Source organism: Athene cunicularia (genome assembly GCF_003259725.1).
Source record: "Athene cunicularia isolate RWA chromosome 2 unlocalized genomic scaffold, athCun1 chr2_part1, whole genome shotgun sequence".
NCBI lineage: Eukaryota > Metazoa > Chordata > Aves > Strigiformes > Strigidae > Athene > Athene cunicularia.
Window position 1 is genome coordinate 131,492,293 of NW_020799095.1, and position 25,101 is coordinate 131,517,393.

Consider the following 25,101-nt stretch of genomic DNA (forward strand, 5'->3'; position numbering starts at 1 on the left):
CTCTGTGCAACAGCAGCAGTTGGTTGGGTTAGGTCTGTGGAGCTGGCACTGCTGCAGGGAGGGGAGAGCAGAAAGAGGAGACTGAATAGCGAACAGTTTTTATGTAGAAAATAGCAAGAAATGTTTTATGAAGGTCACCAGGAATAACTGCTACTTTTGCCAGTTAGGTCAGTATATTCAGTTATTCGGCCATCTTTGCAGCATATTAAGGTGTAATGTGTTAAAAGTTTCATCACAACCCTTGTAACTTGAGCTGCATTTCTTGACAGTGCTCTTGCAACATGTACTAGGCAGCACACCCTTCTCTCCACTATTTCCCTGCCTAATCTGTTTGCCTACTATCTTGTGTAATAGGAATGCAACTTTTTTTTTTTTTTTTTTTTTTTTTTTTTTTAGCTCTTTTATCCATAAGTTTATTGAACATTTTACAAAAGCAGGTACTATTATCTTCATTTATATTTCCATTATACTGGAAATTTTAGCCATAGCTGTGGTGCAGCAGCTTCTCGTGATATACACAGGAACAGGACAGTTTGTACCACTTCCAAGCTGGAGGAAACTGCTCTGCTGCAAATCCTACTTACTAATGGTGTTGTGTGTATTGCTGTGGGTCTGTAGCTAGATGTGGTGAGTGATAAAGTGTGAATTGAGACCAAATATGTTGACTTCTGCTTCATCCACTGGACGCATTGCTTGTGTCCTGTTACAGAAAACCTCTCTGAAATTACGGATAAATTGCATTCCAAAAGCAGAGAATAGCTCAATTATAAGGTGTACTCAGTTATTAAATACTGAACTATGCTGGATTTATGTGAACAGTACTTTAGTATTGGATACTTTTTCTTGTTTTCCCTTCATGTCTTTTTATTATAACTGCTTTTAGTTAAATGTATTTTCCCCTAATCAGGTGTACATCTAGCAAAAACACTGGGGCAAAGTGTTCTTGCATTATTATTTCCTTTTTTTCCAAGTAGTTTTAAAATGTTTTGATAGGTCTATATATTAGTAAAAATACATTTGAATTATTATGACAAGATTTGCATACATTTAACTATATTTTTGTTAAGTACTGAAGATACCTAATACTGATAAATGTTTATGTCACCAAGTTTAATACAGAGATGCTTGCTTGATGTAATCATATCACTTTCATTGAGCTGTGTTATGTTCTTTAACATGCCTTATGAATAAAGTAATCCCTTCTGGATCACCATTTTATTCTTCCTGTCTATGCAGTAACAAGCGACTTGTGGCCTTAGTGCCAAATGATACTTCATTCAACACCAGACGAGCCTATACCAGCGAAGATGAAGCCTGGAAGTCGTATTTGGAGAATCCCCTAACAGCAGCTACCAAGGCTATGATGAGCATAAATGGTGATGAGGACAGTGCTGCTGCTCTTGGCCTATTGTATGACTATTATAAAGTAGGTAACGCAACGCCATCGTTATTCCTTCCTGCCGCACTAGCAGGGGCCACTCTAAGAGGCATCAGAACCAGTTTTCAAAGACAGAAGTCACTTCATCTTGTTTTCTCTCAGATACTTGCATCAAGCAGCCTTTCCATTTTAGAAAGGCTGTCTGAGGCTGTTTTGATGTGTTTAGTTCTGGAGAGAAAAAGCAAACAGAATTCTTATATTAAATTTGCAACCATGCTTTCTTTTTGAGCATAGCATTCTTTCTCTTCCCTCTTAAGAGCATTGGATGAATTAGCCCTCTTTGTATTTGTGGTCAGATACTTGCAGTATTCTTTAAAAAGCAGAAGAGGGGAGGCCTTATCCATCTGTAGGTTTGTCTGCTTTTCTGGTTCATTCCACACATGTTTTAGCTTGCTCTTTAATTGGAGTATCTCTCATCTGACAGTTTCCCATGTTATTTTTATTTGTATAATGATTGCAATAGGCTGTGTACAAACATCCAGCGAGGCCTAGCCCTTGCACTGGCAGTTTGCAGTCTAAATAGAAGGGTGGAGGGCAGAAATGAAGCTGGAAACATAGAGATCTAAGTCAATTTACAGGAGAAGCACTGACACACAGTTTCAGTTTGTCAGGTTCTAAGTCCAGGGCTTTACATACCACTTTGATACCATTTTTCCTTTTTCATATATTTCATAGTTTTAAGTAGAGCTACATTCAGATTTCTGCTAAAATCAGAGGAGTGTTCTAGAGGGTACATCTCTGTGTAATGCAGAAGTTTCAATGTAAAGTCCAGGCTGACCCCTTTGTACTCTGCAAACGGAATCAGTGTTTCTTTCGAAGCATTAAAGTATGAAATTGTTCATTTTGCTTGAACTATCTCAGTACTCCCAAAGCCACCTATGTCTGGATTGGACAGATGATGTTCTGTGAAAGCCAGCAGAACATGCCAGCTCACCTCATAATTAATGAAGAAGGTAGCAGGAATGGAAATTTAAAATTTAAAGCCTTTGCTTTTAGTATTTATTAGTATAAATGCTTTTAGAGAGTGGGCTGCTCTTATTAGTCTCTGTTACAATCATTAGAGGAGAGTTCAGGAGAAGGGGTGGTAGGCAAGGTGCCGTATACCAACCTTATGGTTAAATATTGTTTTAATTTCTTTACTGATTATATATCAAGAGATGTTCCTTGCTTTTGTGTGTTGTTGTCAACAGAGAAAAGCTTTTCCCAATGAGAAAGAAGAAAGGGCCTTTTCTCTACTTGACATACAGTGCCAGAGTCTGTGAAGTTAATGTGGATTTGTAAAATTCAGGATGTGTACAAGCATCTGGAGTGTTGGCTTCTGTCTTAGTAATACGTATGTAGCAGTACATACATGCTGGATTTTTAAAATAAAACTAGAGAACAGCCCTTTTCCTTCTCAAAACTATGTTTTAAGAGACATGTCTGTTCCTTGTTCCAGGCAGTTGCAAAAAGCTTGGGGTTCTGTTGGAATAAACTGTGTTAATCTCAAAGCCATTTCCAACATTCAATCATAATTATTTCTCTCTTAAACTGGGAGAAAAGGATAACTCTTGTTGATGCTCTCAAAGAGGAATTTAAAACCTGACTTAAACCTCTGTGCTGTAATGTGGAAGTGTAGAGGAGGACTTCCAGTGCACCAGTGTCTCTTGAACTGCCCTTATTTATCATCTGGCTCATTTGTTCTGACATGCTGGGTAATTTTTTTGAAGTACTTTCTCCAGTCAATAAGAAGTATTTGAACTTAAACTGGTTTTGGGTTTGGTTTTTTTTTTTTTTTTTTTTCCTTCTCCTTTTTCTTGTCGTGATATTTATCTAAACATAGACCCTCCTTCAGGGATAAATATATGATCTTAACAGGGGAATCAACATGTGCAAACTGTGGCTTGGATCTGACTTCTAAAGTATATGAAAGAGGTTTTTTAACCAGCAGGATGCTTAGTAGAGGGAGAGGATGTCCCTCCTGAAGGTAGCACTCTGGCTAGCACTCTGACTTTGCTGCTGTCTTGCAAATAGTGTAGTGCGTTGTAGTATTGTTTTTCCCTTTAAAGTCAGTATTTTCCTTTCTTTAAAATTCTTTCTGTTCTTTAAAGTATTTAAAGATAAAAGGTATAGTTTTAGCCCATTCTTATGTCTATTCTTACTCTTTAATCCCAAATTAACTGCTGTGATAGACTGGATATACCTTCTTTTGTAAAAGATAGAAATTTTAGCTCCCAGATTGCTGGTTCAGCAAAAGAAAGATACGGTCATGGCAGCAACTTTTCCCTTTGTGATTTCATATCTATGCTGGTGTCAGGAAACTGATATGTGGGAAGACAAATCTTTTAAGTCACTTGGTGTCAATTCTGAGTCTGTTGAGGGGCCAGATTTGACTGGATTTTTATTTTTCATGGCTGTTGATGCACCCAGCAAAGCAAAAATCCATATTCTCTGATGACATGCCAGCATGCCCTGACCTGTCCCCATGCTGGGAAATGGAAGGATCCACAAAATTCTCCTGGATCCGAGTCCTACATCTTCCAGACTCCTCTATAACAGGAGAATTATCTGGTGCTTGTGGTTTAACTGAAAACCCTTTTTCCTCTAAGCTAAGAGAGTCCATGCAGAGCTCATCAAAGCATCATGTCTTCCTTCTCATCTTAGTGAAAAGTGCATGTGTTTGGGAATGTAAGCTTTGATTTTGAGACAGCTTGACCTAGCTTAATATTCCAAAGGTAAACACATATAGAAGAGTGCTTTGCTCCAGACTGGTGTGGCCAAGAATTAGAAAAGAAGATGTCCCTACATTTTTTCTCTTTGGAAATTATTTTTTGGTTACAGTCAGTCTCAGAGAAAAATAGCTCCTGGCATCTGTAAACTAGACAATGCCGATACAGTTACATTTTTCAGTTGTTGCAGTAGAGCAAATACCTGACAGTTCCATTTACCTGATCCCATGCCTGGTGTTGTTCTCAGGTTCCCAGAGATAAAAGGCTGTTGTCTGTTAACAAAGTGAGTGATAATCAAGAAGACCAAGATAAAAGGTACAGTATTATTCAAAATCATACACCCAGCTACTAACAGTGTTGATCAGTTGTGAGCTGAAGGAACTACGATAGCCTGAGGGTTTATGGTTTTCTTCCAAAAGATAAAAGAATGAAGACTGTTTTGGGAAGCAAACTTTAGTCCTTTTTGCTTTTAATAAATTAGAAAAATTGAACAGTAGTGTTAAACATGCAATTTGCAATGTAGCAGAAAGTTTCATGGTTTGTTTGTGTTTTGTTGTTTTGGTGCTGCTGGGATTAGTAAAATCAGATTATATTGACTATTGGCTTTTTTTCTTTCAATTTTCTTCTAAATCAAAAAGTGAGTAGTTTGGCCTCAGTAATCTGATTTGTACAGTACATAACTTATTGTCTACCCAGAAGCAAATAAAGTAACTCTCTTAAAATAAACTGCTCAAAATGTTTTTTCTTGCTCCTCTCAGATATCAGCCTTCCTCTGTAAGCTAAAAGTGACTTGAAGAGTCAGAGGAAGCTGACTCCTGCCTTTATTAAGACTTGTGAACAAGAGAGCATGTATATTTATGTAAAAAGAACTAAGTTTTTACATATAGGAAGGTATCTTCATGTAAAATTATAGTGAAGAGAAGCTACACAAGGTTTATTTCAACGTAGCTAATTTGGGACAGCCTTAGATGGTCTCTACTAGCTGTGTAAGGTGAAAGTTTAGGTATATAATATAAATTTACTGTTTCAAAACAAAACGAAACTTTTTTTGAGGGACAATTTTTCTTCTGGGAACGCCTGAGAAATTCCTAAATTGAGTGTGATTGACAAAACTGGCCTTTGGTGGAAAGCCAACAGAGAGGAAATGTAATGTCAGAATATATCTGCTGGGTTGAAAACAAAGCGGTGTGTTACACCTACTAAAAGTTTTATGGGTTAACAATTTTATATCAGTGCAACTACTATCAGCAATCAGATTGCTTTTGACAGCAACCGTGGATAGACAGCAACCATGGGTAGACATGGGAATGCTGCTGGAGGTTACCCTGCAGCTGCTTAGTTACTGATCTACTCTGATACAATGGGATTCCAGGGCTTGCTCTTTCAGAAGAGCATTGGTACCAGAGTTACGCAAACAGTACTGGCCTGTAACCTGAAAGAGCATGCATCAGCATATGAATTTTGCTGTTGATATTCTGCCTATTTCACATGCAAATTATCTACTGTGAGTAATCCTTATCTCGCCTTACACTTTATGCTTATTCTGTACCTAAAGGCTGTTGCACTAGGGGATTGATTTTGCATCCAAATTACAAGACAAGGCAAAACCAACCCTGGATACCCAGAATTTATTGTAACAAGCTGATTATAGGTCAAATCTTAGGTATTATAGGTATTATTTTTCCCTAGCTTTTAAAGAGCTCTGGACCTCTCCGCTTGCTTCACAATGTCTTTTGCCTAGCATTTGTTAGAGTACTAACTTTTTATGGAAATGGTTTACCAAGAGTTGAAAGAGCTCCTTCTCTGACATCTAAGAATATTAATCTATTTTAGGAGGAGATTTACTCGCATCAGGACAGTTCATAATGTTTTTTGGTTTTGTATTGCAGAAATTGTCTTAATACCACGGAAGCTCAGAGTAATTTAAGTGGGGGAGAGAACCGCGTGCAAGTCCTGAAGACTGTGCCGGTTAACCTCTCCTTGAACCAAGATCCTTTGGAGTCATCCAAAAGGGAATACAACACAAATGTGTCTGGGAGCTCAACGCCCATCACAGGGACTGGAGTGACTGTGGTTAAAGCAGAGGAGTTCACCCCTGTTTTTATGACCCCACAAGCACACTATGCAAGAGGAGAAAATGAGGAGCACCGAGGGGTTATCTTTGAACCATATGAAGTGTCCAACATTGCTCCCCACACAAATTATCTCAAAGATGACCAGCGCAGTACTCCAGACAGTACGTACAGTGACACCTTCAAAGATGGAGGAACAGAAGTAAGTTTTTCACCTCAAATTAGCATCTAAGAACTCAATAAAAAAGCTGTAAACAATATAAGGATATTTGACTTTGTAAACAAGATAAGGATATTTGACCTGTTCGCAAGAGCCATTAGAAGGACAGTGATGCTTGTTTCAACAAATTCATCTCAACTCTTTGTCGTATTCCTGTCAGTCTGTGCTCTGATTATAAGAGGAGCATCATGAGGCATTTCAGAAGACTGTTTTAAAGTTGTTTCTTGGAAACTCTTGAGAGTAATAGATACTGATCTTTTGTCTTGTGGGATATTGTGTCAAGTAGAGGATAGTTGCCATTCTGAAAGATTTGCTTTTCATTAACAAGATCTGCCTTCAGACCTATTCATAACAGTAAGAAATAGCAGCCACTTTGAGAAATTTTTATCTTCTTCTGAAAGTGCAAGTGAGCAGCGTCAGCCTCTGCTGCTAGGTAAACCCAAGTAATTAATTCAGAAGCTGTTGCACTAAGCTCTATTCTGCAACATAGACAAGTGAGAAAAAGTGGTAGGATTAGGTGACTAGAGGGGAATGGAGAAGTTAACAGGCAGGGAAAGACTGGTATGCATGTCTATGTAGGGGAATGAGGAGGTGAAGAGAGACAAAGAGCTACCTTGTAACTATTTTATAGTTAAGCTGAGGCAAAGTAATTATACAGTCAGGTTTAATATGGTGAGTACCCTCTGGCTGCTTTTGCCTGCTGCTGAATAATGCAAACAAGCCAGAAATGTAGAAAGGTAAAAATTATTCAAAGCTGACAGTACCTCTGCAGATAATTAGAGATATTAGGGGGTAAAACTCTCCTCAGATTTTCCTCCTCCAACTGTCTGAAGTTGTAAAAGTAACAAAAGTACAAGGCAAGCTACATTAAAGCTGAGTTACTCTGAATATGTAAGAAATTTACTGTGTGTTTGTGTATGTGTATTATAGAAAAGTAAATTATCTCCATACAGGCATCATAGATCAGGATGTCTGGAGGTGAAATCCATTTTCAGATATAGAACACATTTGGGTCAGCTAAAATTAATAATTTGAAGATATCTGGCTTGCCATTGAAAAATCAGTAAGATCAAACCTTGGATTAGAAACACTGTTCTACATTATCAAATCATGTAATTTCTGCTATTTTTCATTGCTACTGGTAAATGACTTTTTTTTTTTTTTTAATGGGAGTTCAGTGGTACTATACCCATGGCTTTCCCTGGGGTGCTGTAGCTGAGTCACTCCATTACACTGTTCTGAGATGTGCTGCTACACAGTCAGTCAGCCTTCACTGTGCAAAGTGCTGTCAAATGTGCAAAGTTGCTTAACTTGGAAGTAAAAAGAGAATTTGCATCTATATGTTGGCCTTGCATCCCAAACTCCATGTTATGGTAATTTTTGATACAAAGTTAATATTTTGTTACATGTTTTTTAAAATGATGGGTTAATAACAGGGTACAACAAGTTGTCATCTAGGCTTTCTCTGAAGTCAGTGGAGAAAGAGGCAGTTCAAATCCAGTTGCCAGAAGTGGGTGGAATGTTTTGCTAGGTGCACTCACTTTTCTCCATCTTCAGTTACCCTATTAGCTGTACAGGGAGACTGAACAACGAACTAAGTCCCCATCTGTAGCTGCTAGGTGAGGTGTGTGCCACTGTGGCCTTCCAGCCCCTGATGCTTACATGCATGTGGCACGGGAGCTGGAAGAGCTCTCCCACCCTGCTGCAGCCTCACTCAGGGCTTAGCCTATCCCTTCATTTTTTCTCAACTACCCAAATCCCAGGATGTATTTCACCCCTGCAGTGTTCTGACTGGTGCTTCAGCCATGTGCTGTTGTGCAGGGACAGCTGTATGAAGTAGGTGGGGGGAGAGCATAAGGTAAAATGTCAAAACATACCAAAAGAGTAATTTGTGTTAAATTAGTGTTTAAAGTAGAAGTACAATAGTTTTTATTACTAGTTTTCTTATCCGCTTGGTGAGAGTGGCTGGGTTTGGCTGCAGTAGATTTGCTCTTGATACCTGCTCAATTTTAAAAATATTATTAATATGTATTTAGAAATTGTTTCAAAACATTTATTGAGTGACTTATTTCTGTGACACTGAAGGAATGCCGAGTTTTTATAGATCCCTATGCTAGTGGACGCTTTGTTGAATCACTTGCTATGTTCTTTGGATACAATTTTAACAACTGTATAAATACATCTTTCTCTTCTCCTTCATGTTCTTATTTAGATGCTGATTAATTTATTAGTCCTTTATAGTATAGAAAAAATTTTAGAGGCTAAGTAAGTAAATTGAAAGTTTTTGACAATATCAACCTCTAGCCCTCATATAAAATGTGACAAGTATGTTAATATGGGAGTATCTTTATTGTAATACCCCTCAGATGTTAGATTTCTTAGAGTGTTTAGCTTATTTGTTCTACTGCTCATGGATCCTTGACTTTTGATCTTCAGGAAATATTTCTAACCAGTACATAATAACTTTGCACTTAACTAGTATCTGACTGGATATTTGTTCTAGCACAGCTGTGCATAAGGTAAAATTAAAAACTGTTTTCAAAATTGCCTGACATTACACTTCTGGATACAAACCAGCTTTTAACCGCTAACTGGTGATCACACAAAAATCTTGGAGATTAAATGTATTGATCCATCAGTGAACCAGAGAGACATCAGCAAAAACATGCTTCAGGCAAGCCAAGGAGAAGTAGCAAGGCTTACATAGGATAGTATGAATGGGCTCTTTTGCTCAGGAACATGGAGTACAAATCCTTGCTTGATCTGTGCAAAAAGATTTCATTTTTTAGAATTCCACCCCTCAATGTAATTTTTCTGGATGGATGTGTTTTCATTTTTTAAAAGACTGACTGTAGATCTCCTTTCATCTAAAGGACCGTGTGTTTTGCTCAGAGTCCTATACTGAAGGTAAAATACTTAGACTGCGTCACCACTCCTATTTAAAATAGACAGTATAACAATCTAAATTTTTGTCAGCTTTCCTTTGTAGGCCTTAAAAACAGCTGACTAGACACATATTTTTAAATAAAGCAAAACAAAACAAAAAGTGAAGTCTCTAGGAAAACTAGGATTTCATTTGAAAATCTACTTATCTTTGAGATGGGGTACATTTTTACAGTCTTGTTTTAGAATACATTAATGTGTAGGCAAGGAGTTTAATAAGGCAGAAGACGTTTTTCAGCTACATTCCTGTAGCAGTTAGGTTATGAAAAACTCTAAAACCTTGATATAAATTAATTATCTCTGTCAGTTCTAGTGTAAAGTCCATGTAGGGTCCACTCCAGTTTTTAGGGATTTGGGGTTTTTAATGGTTGATGGTTTCTTATGAGGGGTCCTTACATAAGCATAACTCTACTTTTGTTGGCATTCGCATTTTGATTGTATCAAACTATATGTAATTGTTGTTTTTATTTTTCAGAAGTATCGCAGTGTGTCCGTGGGGGCTGAAGAATATATTTATGAACAAACAAGGTATGGCATAAGCTTTGAAATGTGTTGACTGGCATCATGTAGGAATGTATTGAGGAGAGGCTGACTCCACTCCTCACTCTACCTTTCATCACCCTGGGGCACCTGCAGGGCTCCCTTGAATGCTGCCCAGCATCACTTTCCCCTTCTGCGCATGTTAGCTTTCATATCTGACCAGTTTGTCTTCCTCTGTTATCTTCCTTCAGCACTGTTTAAAGTTAGTAACTCCTCTGAGGCCCCCTGGAGATATGTGAGATCAAAACTGTTAAGAGAGGTCCCCCCACGTGACATGACACGACTTTTGTAGCCAGGTCATGGAAAATCTTCCCCACTTTTCATGGTGGCAGGGTGCACGAGTTAGATGTCCGGATCATTGAACTGGCTCCGCCAACCTTATGGAATTCACATCTTTATTTTTCCCTTCTGTTTTTTCTAGTTACTTCTAGTAGGTTTTCTGGGAAACCCTCTATCTTTTTACACTGCTGCTGCTTGTGGTACTTCATATTTACCTATAAAATAAAGTTTCTGTTACAAATCATGTCAAAATCCTAAGAATTCCAAAAAGTTTTTAAAAAAAATTCAAAATTTGAAGTTTGAAAGGAATAGTGTCCTCCCTAAGCAAAGAAAAATGCATGTGTAGAATGGGCAAAAACTGCAGAGTCACTTTAAAAAATAGAGATTGTGATCAATGAAGTTTATAAGCTGATGCTTCATTTCATGCTTGTGGATAGTTCTGTTTATACCTGAGAGATTACTCTCACTTTAGAAACAGGAACATGCCTACATATTTTTCCTGAGTAGGCATACAACTGCTGCTGTAGTGGAGGTTCCTTACAGCTTGATCTTTTTTCTAAGGAATATTAAAACAATCATTAACTGCAGTAAGCTCAGAACTGAGTCATTACATAGGCAGTACATACGAAATAGATGTTTAGCAAAGACTGCTCACTTACTACAGTGGACATTTATAAAATTGAATCCTGAAGCATTGGTTCTCAGACATTAAGTCTTTCATGCTGTGGCCCAGGTCCACATTAGAACAAAATCCCAAATGTGCATTAAGAAAAAGGAAATATATTTTTCCTGGGAGTTACTCAGAAGTGATAGGTGCTCAGAATGAAAATTTCAGATTGAAAAAAAAGAAGTGGTGAATATAAAAGTAATTGGAAGCCTGATAGAAGATCCCTTAACAACTATATGGGGCTTTAGTTAAGACTCGTGGTGAGATTCAGGAGTGACTGCAGTAAGTTTTAAGGGTAATAGTAATCCTCCCGGTATAGGGCACACTTTGATTGCCATCTGGGAACAAGAAGAAAATTCCCAAGTGGTACCGCAAAATTGGCCTGGTACAGTGTATCTGGGATTAACATTTTTTTGATGTCTTTCTGAAACATACAGAAGACCAGACCATGGCAGACTGCAGGCAGCTCTGTTAAGACACTGTGTGTCTGACTTTGGTTCATCCTAAGCCCTTCTCAGCATACACCCTCATTAGGCCTTCTTTCTGGTGGGAGATATTGAGGTGCATCTCCCAGGGCACTCAGTGTGCTTTGATATGTGTCATACAGTAGTCTTGCAGCATGCAACTTGCAGTCTCTTCGTGTGACACTAAATTGGAGGGTGTGCCCCCACCGGGGTCAATCCACAGGACAAGTATTTGCAGCAGGATGGCTGCTGGGTGCGTAACACCAGTGGTTCTGCTCTTCCAGTCCACTTGGATGGGGATGTACCACTTCCCAGTGTCAACAGAGCCTCTGTTACCCTTGCACACAGGACAGAGGGACTGCAGCAGTGCACACCTCAGTGGGTGGCAGTGGAGGGGACCACAGTCCCTTTCATGCTGCCTCCCCAGTCCCCTTCGTGCTGCCTTCCCACCATGTGTGAGAGCCTTTGTGTCAGCAGCAATTTCATTGTTGGCAAGTGCTGGTACTGCCTTTAGTGAGTTGGATAGGTATAGGTTAGTGTTTGCTTCTTCCCTTAGTTTTACTTTGATCTGTAACTTTTAAACAACTAGAAAAATGACTGGATTTCCATTTATAAGCTAAGAAACACTTAAAAGTTGTCTTTGCTTGCTTGAATGATTGATACTAAACCGAATAATTGATATTAAAGTGTCTGAAACTTATTCCTTTGAATGGAAAGACAGTGGATCAGGTTATTTTTTGTTTTCTTCTTTTCTTCTACCTTCTCTTCAAGTGTGAATTTAAATGTTATTACTGTTCATGCATTTTACTGATTCCTCCCTGGATAGTAAAGTGTTTTTGTCTTCCCCTTATTTCCATATTGCTATGTCAGTGTTATGATGATCCAAAGTATTTGCTTGAACTAGAAAGTGAAGGATACAGTGTTGTTTTGTACCAACATATACTCATCCTTCTGATTCAACTCTAGTACTACTTAAATACTTTGCTGAATTAGGACCTCTGTGAAAGTGCTTCCCCCGTATCTCCAATTTGTGAGGATATCCTGCAAGTGACTCCTTGCATTAAGCTTCCTGTGGTGAACAAATGCTGTTTGAAGATTTATTCTCTAAGGTTAATATTATTTTTCATTTAAGAGAATGTGAGGAGCTGCAGGCATTTTATTGGATTATTGTTCAAGCCTGTTATTGGAGGAGGCTGGAAGAGGCTTTGTGAGAATTGTGTTCAGCTAAAAGTTCACTTCACTAGTTAATGGAGCTTTAGCTTTTCATGGTTTGAGAACTGCTTTAAAGGTGGGAAGTTCTCCTGTGAAGGAGGGTCTTTTCTAATATCTGACTTCCAACACAAGAGCAAGCTCTCTTTTTCTTTAATTTTTGTCTCTTTCCAAAGGGAGGTTACTTGATTGCAGATACAACTAAATGTAGGTACTTTGTTCTGTCTGAATAATCTTGAAAAGAAGGCTTGTAAAAGCCCTGATTGCATGTTGTCTTAAACGAACCTACCCTCTCTTCTGGTTGTATTCCTTCTCTGCCCTGTGCTGAAAGTAGCCAATGGGCTTTTTATTCTCCATGTGTATCCTTTGCAACAAGTTTTATTCTGGTGGTTTTTTTTGGTGTTGGGTTTTTTTTTTTGTTCGATTGCTTTGGTGGTGGTGTTTTGTTTGGTTGGGGTTTTTTGTTTGGTTTTTTGTTTGTTTTGTTTTTTAAATTGTTTCCCTTTCTATGACACTTCTAAGTTTAAATGTCTGTGGAGCTAGTTGATTTCCTGCAAATCATACTGAATTCCCTCCTGGTATTTGACACTGTCACTGTGGGGTATGTAGTCTTGAACTTCATAATAGTTCTTTTCAGAGAAAGTAAAGACGTAGTCTCTGATCCAAGAGAATTACAGTCCGGATAGTTTTATGCTTGATTGTCAAATCTGATGAACTTGAAAAAAATAAAATTGTATTTTTAAATGCCCATGTGACCTTTTCCTGGAATTTTATTATTAGTGCCTTATGCCCTGCTTATACAATGCATGAAATACGTTATAAATTGGGACAAAGAGAAAAGGAGAAAGTGATATGGATTTTGTTGGTGTTTCCTCTCCCTGTCTTTTCAGCAGCACTTTTCAGTACACACTAGAAGCTACCAAATCTCTGCGTCAAAAGCAAGGGGAGGGGCCCATGACCTACTTGAACAAAGGACAGTTCTACGCCATCACGTTGAGTGAGACGGGTGACAACAAATGTTTCCGGCATCCCATCAGCAAAGTCAGGGTACAGACCCATTTCCTTCCTAGATGGGAAAGTTCTACATATAAATGTAGTTATGGTTTGTTGGGTTTTAACTGTCTTTTTTCTCGTGGGAGGGGACAGAGCAAGCTTACGCTTATGCCCAATGTAAAGGTGGGAGGGTAATATTGATGGTGGTCTCAAATATTTTGGGGTCCAGTTTTTTCAAAGTGTGATCTTATGAGTAAACTGTATACACAGCTGCCTCAGTTTATGGTTTGGCAGAATGATAATTGCACAGATATTGCACTTGACATGGGTGAACTTATTATTGCCATTATTAAAGAAAAAAATCTGCTACACCTACTATGTAAGTCCATCTCACTCATGCACTTCAGCGGCTGCTTTCCAGTGCATTTCAGATAAAATGTGAAGAGTTGAAGCCATCCTTTGTGACATAAATTTTAAACCACTTACATCTTAAAAGTGTGAGCTTTCACTTGATATTCACCCAGAAGTGTGACCAAATGGATAATTTGCATCTTAGATTCTGCATGTAGGACTGGAGTTTGGGTATTCAGCAACATCTACCTGGAGAACAGGCCTCTTGATTTCCCTGGTAATGTTTTTGAGTAAGCAAATCCTAATGTAGTTAACTTGGAATGAATAATGAGCCTCAGAGTTTGCTGCCCTGCAAATTTCACCCTGAAGCTGGAAGGGCTACATATGTATGAGGCTGCAAAAGTGTTTCCACACAAATAAATTAAGTATGGTAAAAATGTTGCAACTTTTGCAACCAAGGAACCGATGAAAGTCAACCTGAGCAGTGAAGCAGACAACAACCTATATGTTTCTATTATACATGAAGTTCAGAGAGACAATGATTTGTAAACCCGAATAGCAGTTAATTTTTAGCCTGATTTCCTAAGGAGGCTGATGATGGTGTTTCATTATTGACTGAAGCTGATGCAAGACTTCTCTGCTGCTGGAAAGTGTCTCTCCTTGTCAGCCACCTGTTCCTTCCCCCTTTGTGGTGCCAGCTCTAGCACTTGTACAGCTGAAACAGGAGTCAAGAGCTCACTGATCTGGCTGGAAACCAGTCCTCATGAGTCTGATTCACTACAGAGCCACATGAGCTTTGAATCTGTAGCAACAGAAGGGTGGAAATTGTAAAGGAGAGATGAGACCATTTCTTTTGGAAGGAAGTACAATTAACAGAAGATTTTGAAAGCAAATGCAACTTTCACCATCATGTTCTGTTTGCCAGGCCCCCAGCCAAGTGACTGTTGAATTTATTGCCAATTACATCCAAACCTGAAAGTGGCAACAGGTTTGAAGGTATTAAACCTCTACAAGTTCCATGTAAGTGGTCCATAGAGGAAGAAGATTAATTCTGTCCTTGGTGGAACAGCTACAGTCTGTGCTGCCAGTTCTGGTTAGTGCATCAGCTGGCACATACCTGATGGCCAGCCGGTATGCATACGCATAACTCAGGACTCATCCTTGGCATGTACTGCCTTGCATCCATGCAGTGGCTAGGCATGGAAGATGCAGTGATGTCATTTGGCTCTTACAGGTGGAACAGAGAAGGTCATAGAGCACATGAAGGGTTATAGTAGTGATCATGAATCAATCGTGATCCAGCTCCTCATCTTATGAAACAGCTTGTTGGTGGTTTTTATGACTTGGTGACTCAGGGTTAAAGGAAGAATAGGAAAAAAAGAAGATATTTAAAAGTGAAGTTTTTTTCCTCTCTGATTTCTTTTCACTCCAGTTTACCTAGTATAAGCATCCTTTAATTGTTTTGTGTTTTTTGTTTAGCTTGCCTATAGCTTTTTTAAAAAGCCTTTATTACTCATGTGAAGTTTTGCATAACGTTTCAATTAATTTCCTTTAAATCACACAGTTTAACAAAGGAAATTCAGAACTTGAACTGAAAATTTCAGCAAATCTCAGTAAACAGTCACACTGCCTTTATCATTAAATACATGTATGCAAGAGTCCTCCTCCTGAGAAGGGTAGCTGGACTATGTATGCTGAAAGTGAAGATATCCTGCCTTTAGCCAGTGAGCCTAAGCTCCATAACATATATCTTTACAATGTAATGTCATCTTCAAGAGTGACAAGGAATCTGAACTCCAACAACACTTAGCCTGGACTTGAATCAGAATTGGAACTTGGGATTCTCTGACTTAGAAATGACCACTTTTTACTTAAGGCAACTTAGACCTTAAATCTAAGAATACAGTTAAATTTTATTTGGACTGTCAAGAACATAATCCTAGGCCCTGCATTATTTTAAAACTACATTTTTTTCTGCCCTGAGATTTTAAATACATTGCAATATTGGACTGGAATAAAAACCATCAATCTTCTACAACCCAAGTATTGGGGCAGGGAGGTGACTGAATGAGCACTAAAGGCATATGAGAGATTTTTTGTTTCTGACTGTTAATTACGTATTAACTAATGCAAGTTCTGTTGATTTTCTTAGAGCGTGGTCATGGTTGTTTTCAGTGAGGATAAAAACAGAGATGAACAGCTGAAATACTGGAAATACTGGCATTCTCGACAGCACACAGCTAAACAGAGGGTCCTTGACATTGGTGAGTGTAAGAAGATGTCCAAAAGTTTCAGGGAAGATTGCAAAATGTGGAAGGCTCTGGTACCTTGCATACGGATGTGGTGGGATATATTGGCCATGGCTGCAAAGCTTGTACTGCAGTTCTTAGCAATGGCTTGCCTCTGCTAGGACTGGGCTATGGGGTCTGTGAAGCAAGATGGAGACCACGCAGAATGAATGGTCCTCAGTAGTCACAAAGAAGAACACACCTTGAATGTGTATTTAATGATGTTCCACCTTCTGCTGCCAGGAAGTTGAGGTCTGCACCTCAGGAGTGGCAGAATGTTTGTTTCCTTTAGTTTTTCAAAGGCTGATCCACTCTTTGATCCAGTAACTATAGCAGCCCACATAACAGTTATGTTAGCTAATCAGATGTGTAAGTGCAGCCTGAGAGTGAAGATGCCATCTTTATGGTGACTGCAAAGGAGTGCACAGGACTCTTTTGAGTCTTGTTGGTGTTAGAGAGAAGTGAGCTCTGGTGTGCTATCCTGAAGACCCGTTTACTGTTCATCCCATGTAAAGTATTTATGAGCCCATTTCAGCCACAACTGCCCTATCTGCATGCTTGAGAGATTTTAGCAGAGGAAGAACATGTACCTGCTGCCAAGGAGTCTGAAGTTGAAATCTGTGGGAGTGTCTAGACATCAAGCACTTCTCCCCTCCCACGTGCAGTTTACACGTACAGCCATCTGCCGTGGATTCCAGTCAAAGGAGTCGGCGAGACCAAAGCAGACAAAGTCTATCTTGTTTTGACCGCCTGAGGGAACCAAACCATTGAATGGCAGGAATGAGAGGGGCCAGAGAGGAGAGGGAAAAAACGAGAGTTTCTTGGAGAGAGAGCACTGCAAGTCTTCGGGGTTGATTGAACAGGGTGATCAGGGAATGAGTCCCTATGTGGTCCTACTTCTGCAGTGCCTTTAGACTTTCAAATGCTGCAGCCTCGACTGAGGCAGGAATTATTTAAAGTCAAGTATTTGGTCAAAGCAGCTCTTCCTGAATCTCCTCTCTGCCTCTTGCCTTATCATCATAGTTCTGGCTGAACTATTTCTTTTCTGTTCTTTGGAGTAGTTAAGGCAGTAAAACCACCCCAGACCAAATGACTCCTATCATGACATGTTAAAAGAGCAAGTATGCCACGTCACAGCTATTTCTGAAGGCTGACTGTTTGTTTTTTTTTTTTTTTTGCTAGTCCCTACAAGCTTGCAGTGCTAATGCTCATACCTTTGAAGGTATGTGCCGAGGAGCTTGTTCCACTACAGTGCCAACACCCTCTGACTCTACCGCACTTGTGATGTGCTGGCACATTTCAGTCCCCTTACCTGAACAAGTCAGCTTATGGTGCATATTCTGTGCTCTGTGAAACAAATACTGTGCATGAGCTGTGTGTTTATCTGTGTTAAAGTGAATGTCTTTTATGTTTCCATCAGTTTGAGATTAAATAGCACTGACTTTTGAGGCACTCTGGCACATATTTTTTATTTGGAGTGCAAATATCAGACTTACTGATATAGCACAGTTTAGTTCAGCATTTTTAGAAGAAAGACCTAGATGTTACTCAGTAGTGTTTTCTTGAGAACAACTGAATTATGGCCTTAGCTCTTACCAAGTACAGTGTTTCTGAAGTACATTTCATTTTCTTTGGGACTTACATTGTGGATATTGGGCTTATTAGGGCAGATTGGCTCTGAACTACATTTCCCATATAAGCATCAAGATGCATTTAGTAAAATTTTTCAGTTTTATTGTTAGATGATCTAACTGAGCAACTTCATCTAAATTTGAAGTTGGCCCTGCTTTGAGCAGAAGTAGGGTAGGAGTTGAACCAGATAGCTTGGAAAGGACTCTTGAAGATTATATTATTGGTGGCTCTATGAAGATTTTCCTTTGCATTAAAAATTCAGACCCTGTAAAGGAATACTGAATTAGTATATAGGCCCTGTGTAGTTAACAGAGACAATTAGGGGTCTGTGAGGGAGTTTAGCAAATGCCAGGACCATTTAAACAAGCAGTGAGAAAAGCTTGCTAAGGACTGGGGTGTGTATCAGATTTGTCACATCTTCAGGGGATGATTTGGATTTCACTCCAACTATCAACAGTATATAAAGGGTTAATCATGTATTAGGCTCCTTTAAAACTATCTGTGAATAGCCATAAATCTGTGTAACCTGTTTCATAGATTTTTTTTTATAGTCATTAATATTATTTTAACTCAATGTTTGTAGCATATGTTTGTAAACACCCGTGAATCACTTTTAAGTTTTTATGAGTGCACTTCTAAACTCGAGCATGACTTGGTCCTTAGTAGGCAGAGAATCAAATGAATTTGGGATGTTTTAGTTCTGGGGTTCAGCTATTCAGTCCTCAGATAGGGGTGATGACCCTGGTGGGTCTGGGGATGACTCCAGATGTGCAAGGGTCACTGCTTTATTTTGTGTACTGGCTGGTGCACCTCCTGGGAGGAAGGATGGTTGAATGGAATAGGTGCTGTACTAGGTCTGAATATGCATTGATATTAATAGGATAAGCATGTGCTTACATGTAAGCAAGTCCTTAGTGCTTGAGGAACAAACCTGAGGACTCAACATGTATTAAACAAGAAGGAAAGGTGTTTTCCAGAATTTAGGCTGTGTGCTGTGATTTTGAATCACTCATTTTTTCTTTTAGAGTAGTGAATACAATATTAGATTGTAGCAAACATTGGTTATTTAGAATCAGTACCATAATTTGACAAATACTGGAACAGGTTCAAACATAGACACAAAGAATGGGTGTGGAATAGTTTGTATTATGTGCAAAATACAAAAGCTACTACAATAGTATGTAATGAATGCAAATGATTAGTGTTTAATGTTGAAATTTGCCATTGTTTAATATGCAGTTTGCCCAACAAAAGAGGAGATAATTCCTGTAGAGCCATTTTCTTGCATATCGGAAGAACCCCAAGTTTCTATTTCTGGTAACTCACAGCAGCAGAAGAGGAAGAATTTTAGTCACACTAACAACTTTCAGATATCCTTGGATGTAAATGCTTTCTTAATCAACTGAGGATTCTTCTTTAATTATCTGTATATTGAGGATAATGATGCACTTCTGCTTTTAAACGGCATGTCACATAGACATTCCATGAGATTTGTGTATGGCAAGTTAAGGAAGCAGAGGCATGTGTTGGGGGAAGGGAAGGCTTGGTGGGATGCGAGGTTCTGACAGCCTTTTAGGAGAAGAAAACATGTGTCTTTACAAGACGTCTTGTTCATGTCTTTCCAAAATGCACCTACACAAGCACGCCCATATGCAGCAGTCAGTTGCACGAGGCACTTTCTGGTGAATCATAAATTTAAGGGGTGGGTGGATGTGTGCACATGCATATTAAACTACTTATATGTCTTCTAATTCCTCTCATTTGCATTCCCACACTGAATTTAGATAGTGAAGCCAATGACTTCAGTTAGAAAGGAGATCTGAGTTCATGATGGGAATGAAAATCTTGCCTGCCCTCTCAAACACCATGTTCACTTGCTGCATCACCAAATATCTTGTGTTGTTCCTATGGTCAGAACAGTGAATTTCTAACATGTCCAAAATCATTCATGTATCCCAGACATACAGTTTCACTTGCCCAGTGAAATGCCAGCATCCCTGAGTTTCAGATGAGAGAAAAGTATACTGATTGCCTGTCTCATGTTAAATAACAGTCCTTGTAGCAATGGTTTTGTTATAAATGGTTTTTAAACAGTTATTACCTAGCAATTATTTTTTAGAGACCAACAGCTTATTTTCAGAAGGGTAAAGGAAATGAATATTGAAACCATTCGGGTGTCTCATTTATAGAATACAAAAACATCCTCTTTCTATAACTGATTACAAAACTTAAGAATCAGCGTGCTTCTGAAGCACAGATTTGGGGAAACTTTAGATCAAGATTGCTGCATGACATAATCTTAGCCCTTTGGCACTGAGTCCAATCACAGCCCTGGAGGGATTCTAAGGAAATGTATATGTCCCAGAGAGAGTTGATGCATTTGGGTGAACAACCGGGAAATTCCTTTAATCAAGCAGATATGACCTCCTTGCAAACCTGGTCTTTCTCTTAATCTGTCATCAAAAAGAAAAAAAGTGTGTTAAACTGGCTGGCAAAGGAAGAAAAAAAGGGGACATGTTCCCTTTTTTGATTATAAAGAAAACCTGGAAGTTGTCTTTCTTATGTGTATTTTTGCCCTTACTGTTTTTGGAGGAGGGTTGGGCCATCTTTGAAATGTCAACTTCCTCCCTCTTGCTTTGCATTCCTTCTGAAATGCTAGGGTATTGATAATACTAACTGCCCTTTGGAAAGAAGTGAGAAGAGGGTGCAGATTTTGTAGGCAGACAATTTAAAATATATATTTGCTATTTTAGTATCATACACAAATTAGAGAAAAGATCTTTGTGGTTTTGGTTCTTTGTATTGTGTGTTTGGGTTTTTTCTTTTTCTTTTTTTTTTTAAATAAAGATTCAGTGTCCGGTGCAGTAATTACTGGGAAAGTTGAAATGGCTGGGCAAGAAATGTATGCTATTGATTATTTCCTCCCATGATAGCTCTTAGCCTTTTGGAAAGCTTCTTTAGAATTTGCCATAATGTTGTTTGTTTATGTCAAGATTTGAACAGTCCCTTTAAATGTTTCAATAGCTTTTAGTTAATTTTTCAGTTTTGGCCATTCCTTGGCCAAGCTAATGAATTCACCCACTCATTCCCACTACATTCACACCTATTCCTTTTTGAGAGCAAGCAATATTTTGCAAGAACATTAGCTGGTGATGTACTATGTGTAAGACTCAAGCTGCAGTATATCACCTCTTTGCAATTAAGGTTAGTAATAATTCAACATAAACAATTCAAGAGGTAGTTTTGATATATTAGACAACCCAGCTGAAAAAGCAAAGATGTACTACAAATTGTAAAAGAGAAGGTTCAAACCCTTTTCCTGAGTCTTTTGTTTGCTATTTCTTACAGCTGATTACAAGGAGAGTTTTAATACAATTGGGAATATTGAAGAAATTGCGTTCAATGCTGTGTCCTTCACTTGGGATGTCAATGAGGAGGCAAAGGTGAGGAAAAGTCATCCTTAATCACAGTTCCACTTCTGTCCTTTATCACAAATAATAAGAAGAGTAAGTGGAGGTGAGAGAAATCAGCCTCTGCAAAGACAGGCAAACCATGGTCTTTCACTGACCCCAGGGATTCTGTCCATCTGTAAGAGGCAAGACGGTATGTAACGGCTTTCGGGATGATACTGCGTTCACACCTGTATCACTGACAAATAGAGATGGAGTTGTGAGGAAAACCTGCAGGGCTTTCACAGTGTAGCTTAAATGGTCAAGTACCCTCAGACATGGGGTTTTGCATTTGGGGATGTGCCTGCTACAGTGGACCTATAAACTGGGACAGCAAGACACCGTAACAAGTTTCTTATAGATAAGATTATCCAAATGGTGGCAGAGTGTTTCAGCTGCATGGTCTAGTGCAGGAGAAATTAAAAGCTGCCAGTAATTATAAGAAGAAGGTGGCCCCCGGAAAGCAAACAACAAGGGAAATAGTCTGTGTGCATTGTGTGGGGGTAATATGGGACTCCTGGGGATGTAGAAATAATAAACAGCAAGCGCTGTTGAGCTTAGCAAATTCCTGATACTGTTTTCATCTTGAATAAAAAATGCCTGGTGTTTAAGTAATGCCAAGGATCTTTCAAATACAGACACATCTTCATGCATGATTCCTCACTGCATTTCTCTCATTAGAGAGACTGCATAGAGTGAGTGAGTGAGAACTGCAAGAGATTGTATTGAGCATGGAGTGGTAGCATTAACACTCACTGCCCTGATTTGGTGACTGAAGGTGCTGAGGTTTGTAGTAACAGGGATTTTCATCTCTGATGCACATTTTAAAAGAATAGAGCATTAAAGAGAAGACAATAGTTCTGAAAACCGCCTAGCTCTTTCAAAAGCTGACATTGGTAAACAGAATTGTACTTGTCCCAGTTGCTAATGGTGCTGTATTTATTCATATAATAATTACATTCTCATCAGCCTAGATATCCCCCTATTGTATGATTCCATTTCAAAATACAGTGGTATGTTGTCTCTGGTCACAGTGGGTGACTGTTGGTGTGCGTGTGATCATTATGCAAGCAAATGCAGCAAATACAGATTTGGGATCTCCAACATGATGGACTTTCCAAAGGACCTTTACAGAAACACTACCAGGGCTAGAGCATGGCAGTCTTGTCCCATCAGGCAGTTACCATCCACACTGTCAGGGCTGGCAGTTTCTTAACACTTCTGCAGCTGCAAGCTAGACTTCAGAAGATACCATGTTGATCTAGGAGCAAGAAAGTCAGATCCACTAATGTCAGTTATTATCCTTGGCCATTTTGTTCTATTCTCACACCATTCACATTGCTCTTGTCTTAGGTGCCATAACATTAAGAACACAACTCTCACAATGATCACTGGAAATAGAACATAGTAAGATTTTAAAATTATGACTCTCTTATTGCTGCTGGATTAAAAGAGTGTCAGGAGTGAAATTTAAGAAAGCCACTTGTATTTCTGAAGAAAGTAGTAATTAAAATGTAAATTGGCATATGCGTATTTATTTTAGGAGATAGTTATCAAATCTCTGATCTTTTAGGAGCTTGAACTGCAAATATATTGATAAAATTAAGAGGATTCATAACATGCTTTGGTATTGGGCTATCAAGCATAAATCAGGTTGTACCTGAAAGCTTATCACTGTGTACTGAAGTGTTTCCCTCCCAGCACACGTGTACATGTACCCACAAGCTTGCTCCTGTTGGAGAGTCTGATATAATAACCAGTTGCACCAGGTCTGGGGATTCCCACAGAATGCCCCTGCAGTGTTTGAAAGCTGTGGACTCTGGGACACGTCACTGAAGGCTTTTTTTTTTTTTCTAGCAATTACCTCATCCAAGAGAGATGAAGAATTTCAAGGCCTAATTACAGACTCTTTTCTTAAGCTTTTTGAACAGTGATCTTTTCAACTGGCTTCATTGTTTCTGCTCACTGTTGTTTTCCCTTTTCACCACAATTTCAAGATTAAAACTTAACCTCACAGGCACAAAGACCTTTCTTTTCCGAGTCAGACAAAAGTGGCACAGAGCAATTCTTTCCAGGGCCTCCAAGATGTGATGTGATGAAGCGCTTTACTGGCCTGGGAAGAAATAAAGAAAACAGACTGGTTGTTGGAAGTGCCCAGGGGAATGATCTTGAAAATCAAACAGAAGAACTAGAAATCACCTAACCAAACATCCCTATCTCTCTCTGTGAGACTAAATCTTGCATCTAGGAGGACTTATCTGGAGCATCAGATTTCTCACTTTCCTACTCCACCTGGAGGGCAGCTGATTTAAAGCCAGATTTCTCCTCGCACACACAAGCAGAGTAGTACCCTCCTCCTGGAAGCCCTTCAGGGTGAGGTATAACAATGCAGGTTTGACAGCCAGAAACCGCCTGCTAACAGTGAGCCTGCTAAGAGTTTGTAAGGCAGCATCTCAGTTGGTTCTTACGTGGAAGAAACAGGCATTTAGAGAGTACAGGCAGAGGCCTCTCTTCATCGCCTCAGTAAGGTGAAGGGAACTGGGGTGTTGGCTCCAGCAACCTGTGCTCTGTCCCTTCTCTTCTAACTGCTGCTTGACAGAACAAGTCAATGGAATGGGGGATCTTGTACAGCGTGTGCTGAGCTGTGGAATAATCTTGCTTTCCATGGACTAAGGGGAGAGCACTAGAATCAGAAACACCACTCTGCTAGCGTTTCCTCTGCGGTCAACAACGGCAGTCCCCATGCCTTCTGGTGCAGCAGAATGAGTTGGACCTGGCACATTCTTTTTTCTAAAACAACATCCTTTTCTAATGGGGCCATAGTCTAGAGATCACTGTGGGGCTTGTGGTTCAGAGCAGGATACAGGGAAATCAGGGGAAGGGTCTACAGCCATATCAAACTCTTCCTTATGCATCCTTGAGACAAAAATACTGTGCAGTAAGGAAGCAGAGGTAGGACGTGAAGAACACTTTTTGTACAGTTCACCTTTGTTTCACTGCCATATTTACTTCTATGTATAAATATGCAACATTTATGGACAAGGTGATTTGTTGGCTTTCTTTGGTTGAACCTGAATACTATGTTTGGTATTTTTAAAGGAGTTCTTTATATAAAGGTGAGGAAACAAACAACAATTAACATGAACTGACTAACTTTAACCATCTTTTAGAAGTCTTTTAGAGGGTAGTTAGTTGCCTTGTTGTTGCCCTACTGAAGATTTTGCTGCGGCATCTGTCTGCTTGACAAAGTTCTGGTGGAACAGAAGCTCAGCTTAATTTTTGAAATACATACATCTGTCTGCTTGCAGTCTTATTGCTGGTAGAAGTTAGTTTGCAAGAAAGATAATTAAGAACCGGAACTCTCCTGGTCAAAAGAGAATACCTTTGTCATAAGTCATACCAACTCTTTGAGATATGCCTTCTCTGTGATTAATACATTGCTAATTTAAATTGGTTAGGATGATGTTACTTCTGAAACAATACATTAATTATATATTTTTGTGGGAAGTACTTTTTAACCTTAAATTCAAAGGTCTGACTTCAGTGAACAGTTGCTAAAGAAAAATGTTGCCTTAAAGCAGACAAAAATTACTTTTCAGTGATATCAATAAATTACCGATTTCTGCTAAGCACTGCAGCTTGGATATGCAGTAAAGAGACGTTTAGGCGGATATGTTATTCAGGCAGGTGCTGGCACATGCTTTTTGGTGTGTACAGTAGTTTTGTGCTGTGCAGTTGTGGTGTATACTTGCATGCAATCATTGTCCTGCTATATTTAACTGAAACGTAGATCTTTAATCCAAAGCATGCTGAAGCCTCTGGGAACCTTTCCAGTTATTTAATGAGTT

General features: G+C 39.1%; 1 protein-coding gene across 1 annotated transcript in view; it reads left to right on the forward strand.

Moving 5' to 3' along the window:
- Window positions 1-622: 622 nt before the first annotated feature.
- The window catches only part of GRHL2 (grainyhead like transcription factor 2), a 58,952-nt gene continuing 34,473 nt past the window's right edge, over window positions 623-25,101 (forward strand). The window contains exons 1-8 of the mRNA XM_026841503.1: window positions 623-627; window positions 1,237-1,426; window positions 4,394-4,461; window positions 6,036-6,420; window positions 9,857-9,909; window positions 13,431-13,587; window positions 16,037-16,148; window positions 21,153-21,247. Coding sequence (XP_026697304.1) covers window positions 623-627; window positions 1,237-1,426; window positions 4,394-4,461; window positions 6,036-6,420; window positions 9,857-9,909; window positions 13,431-13,587; window positions 16,037-16,148; window positions 21,153-21,247 — 1,065 coding nt within the window. The remainder of the gene's footprint in view (window positions 628-1,236; window positions 1,427-4,393; window positions 4,462-6,035; window positions 6,421-9,856; window positions 9,910-13,430; window positions 13,588-16,036; window positions 16,149-21,152; window positions 21,248-25,101) is intronic.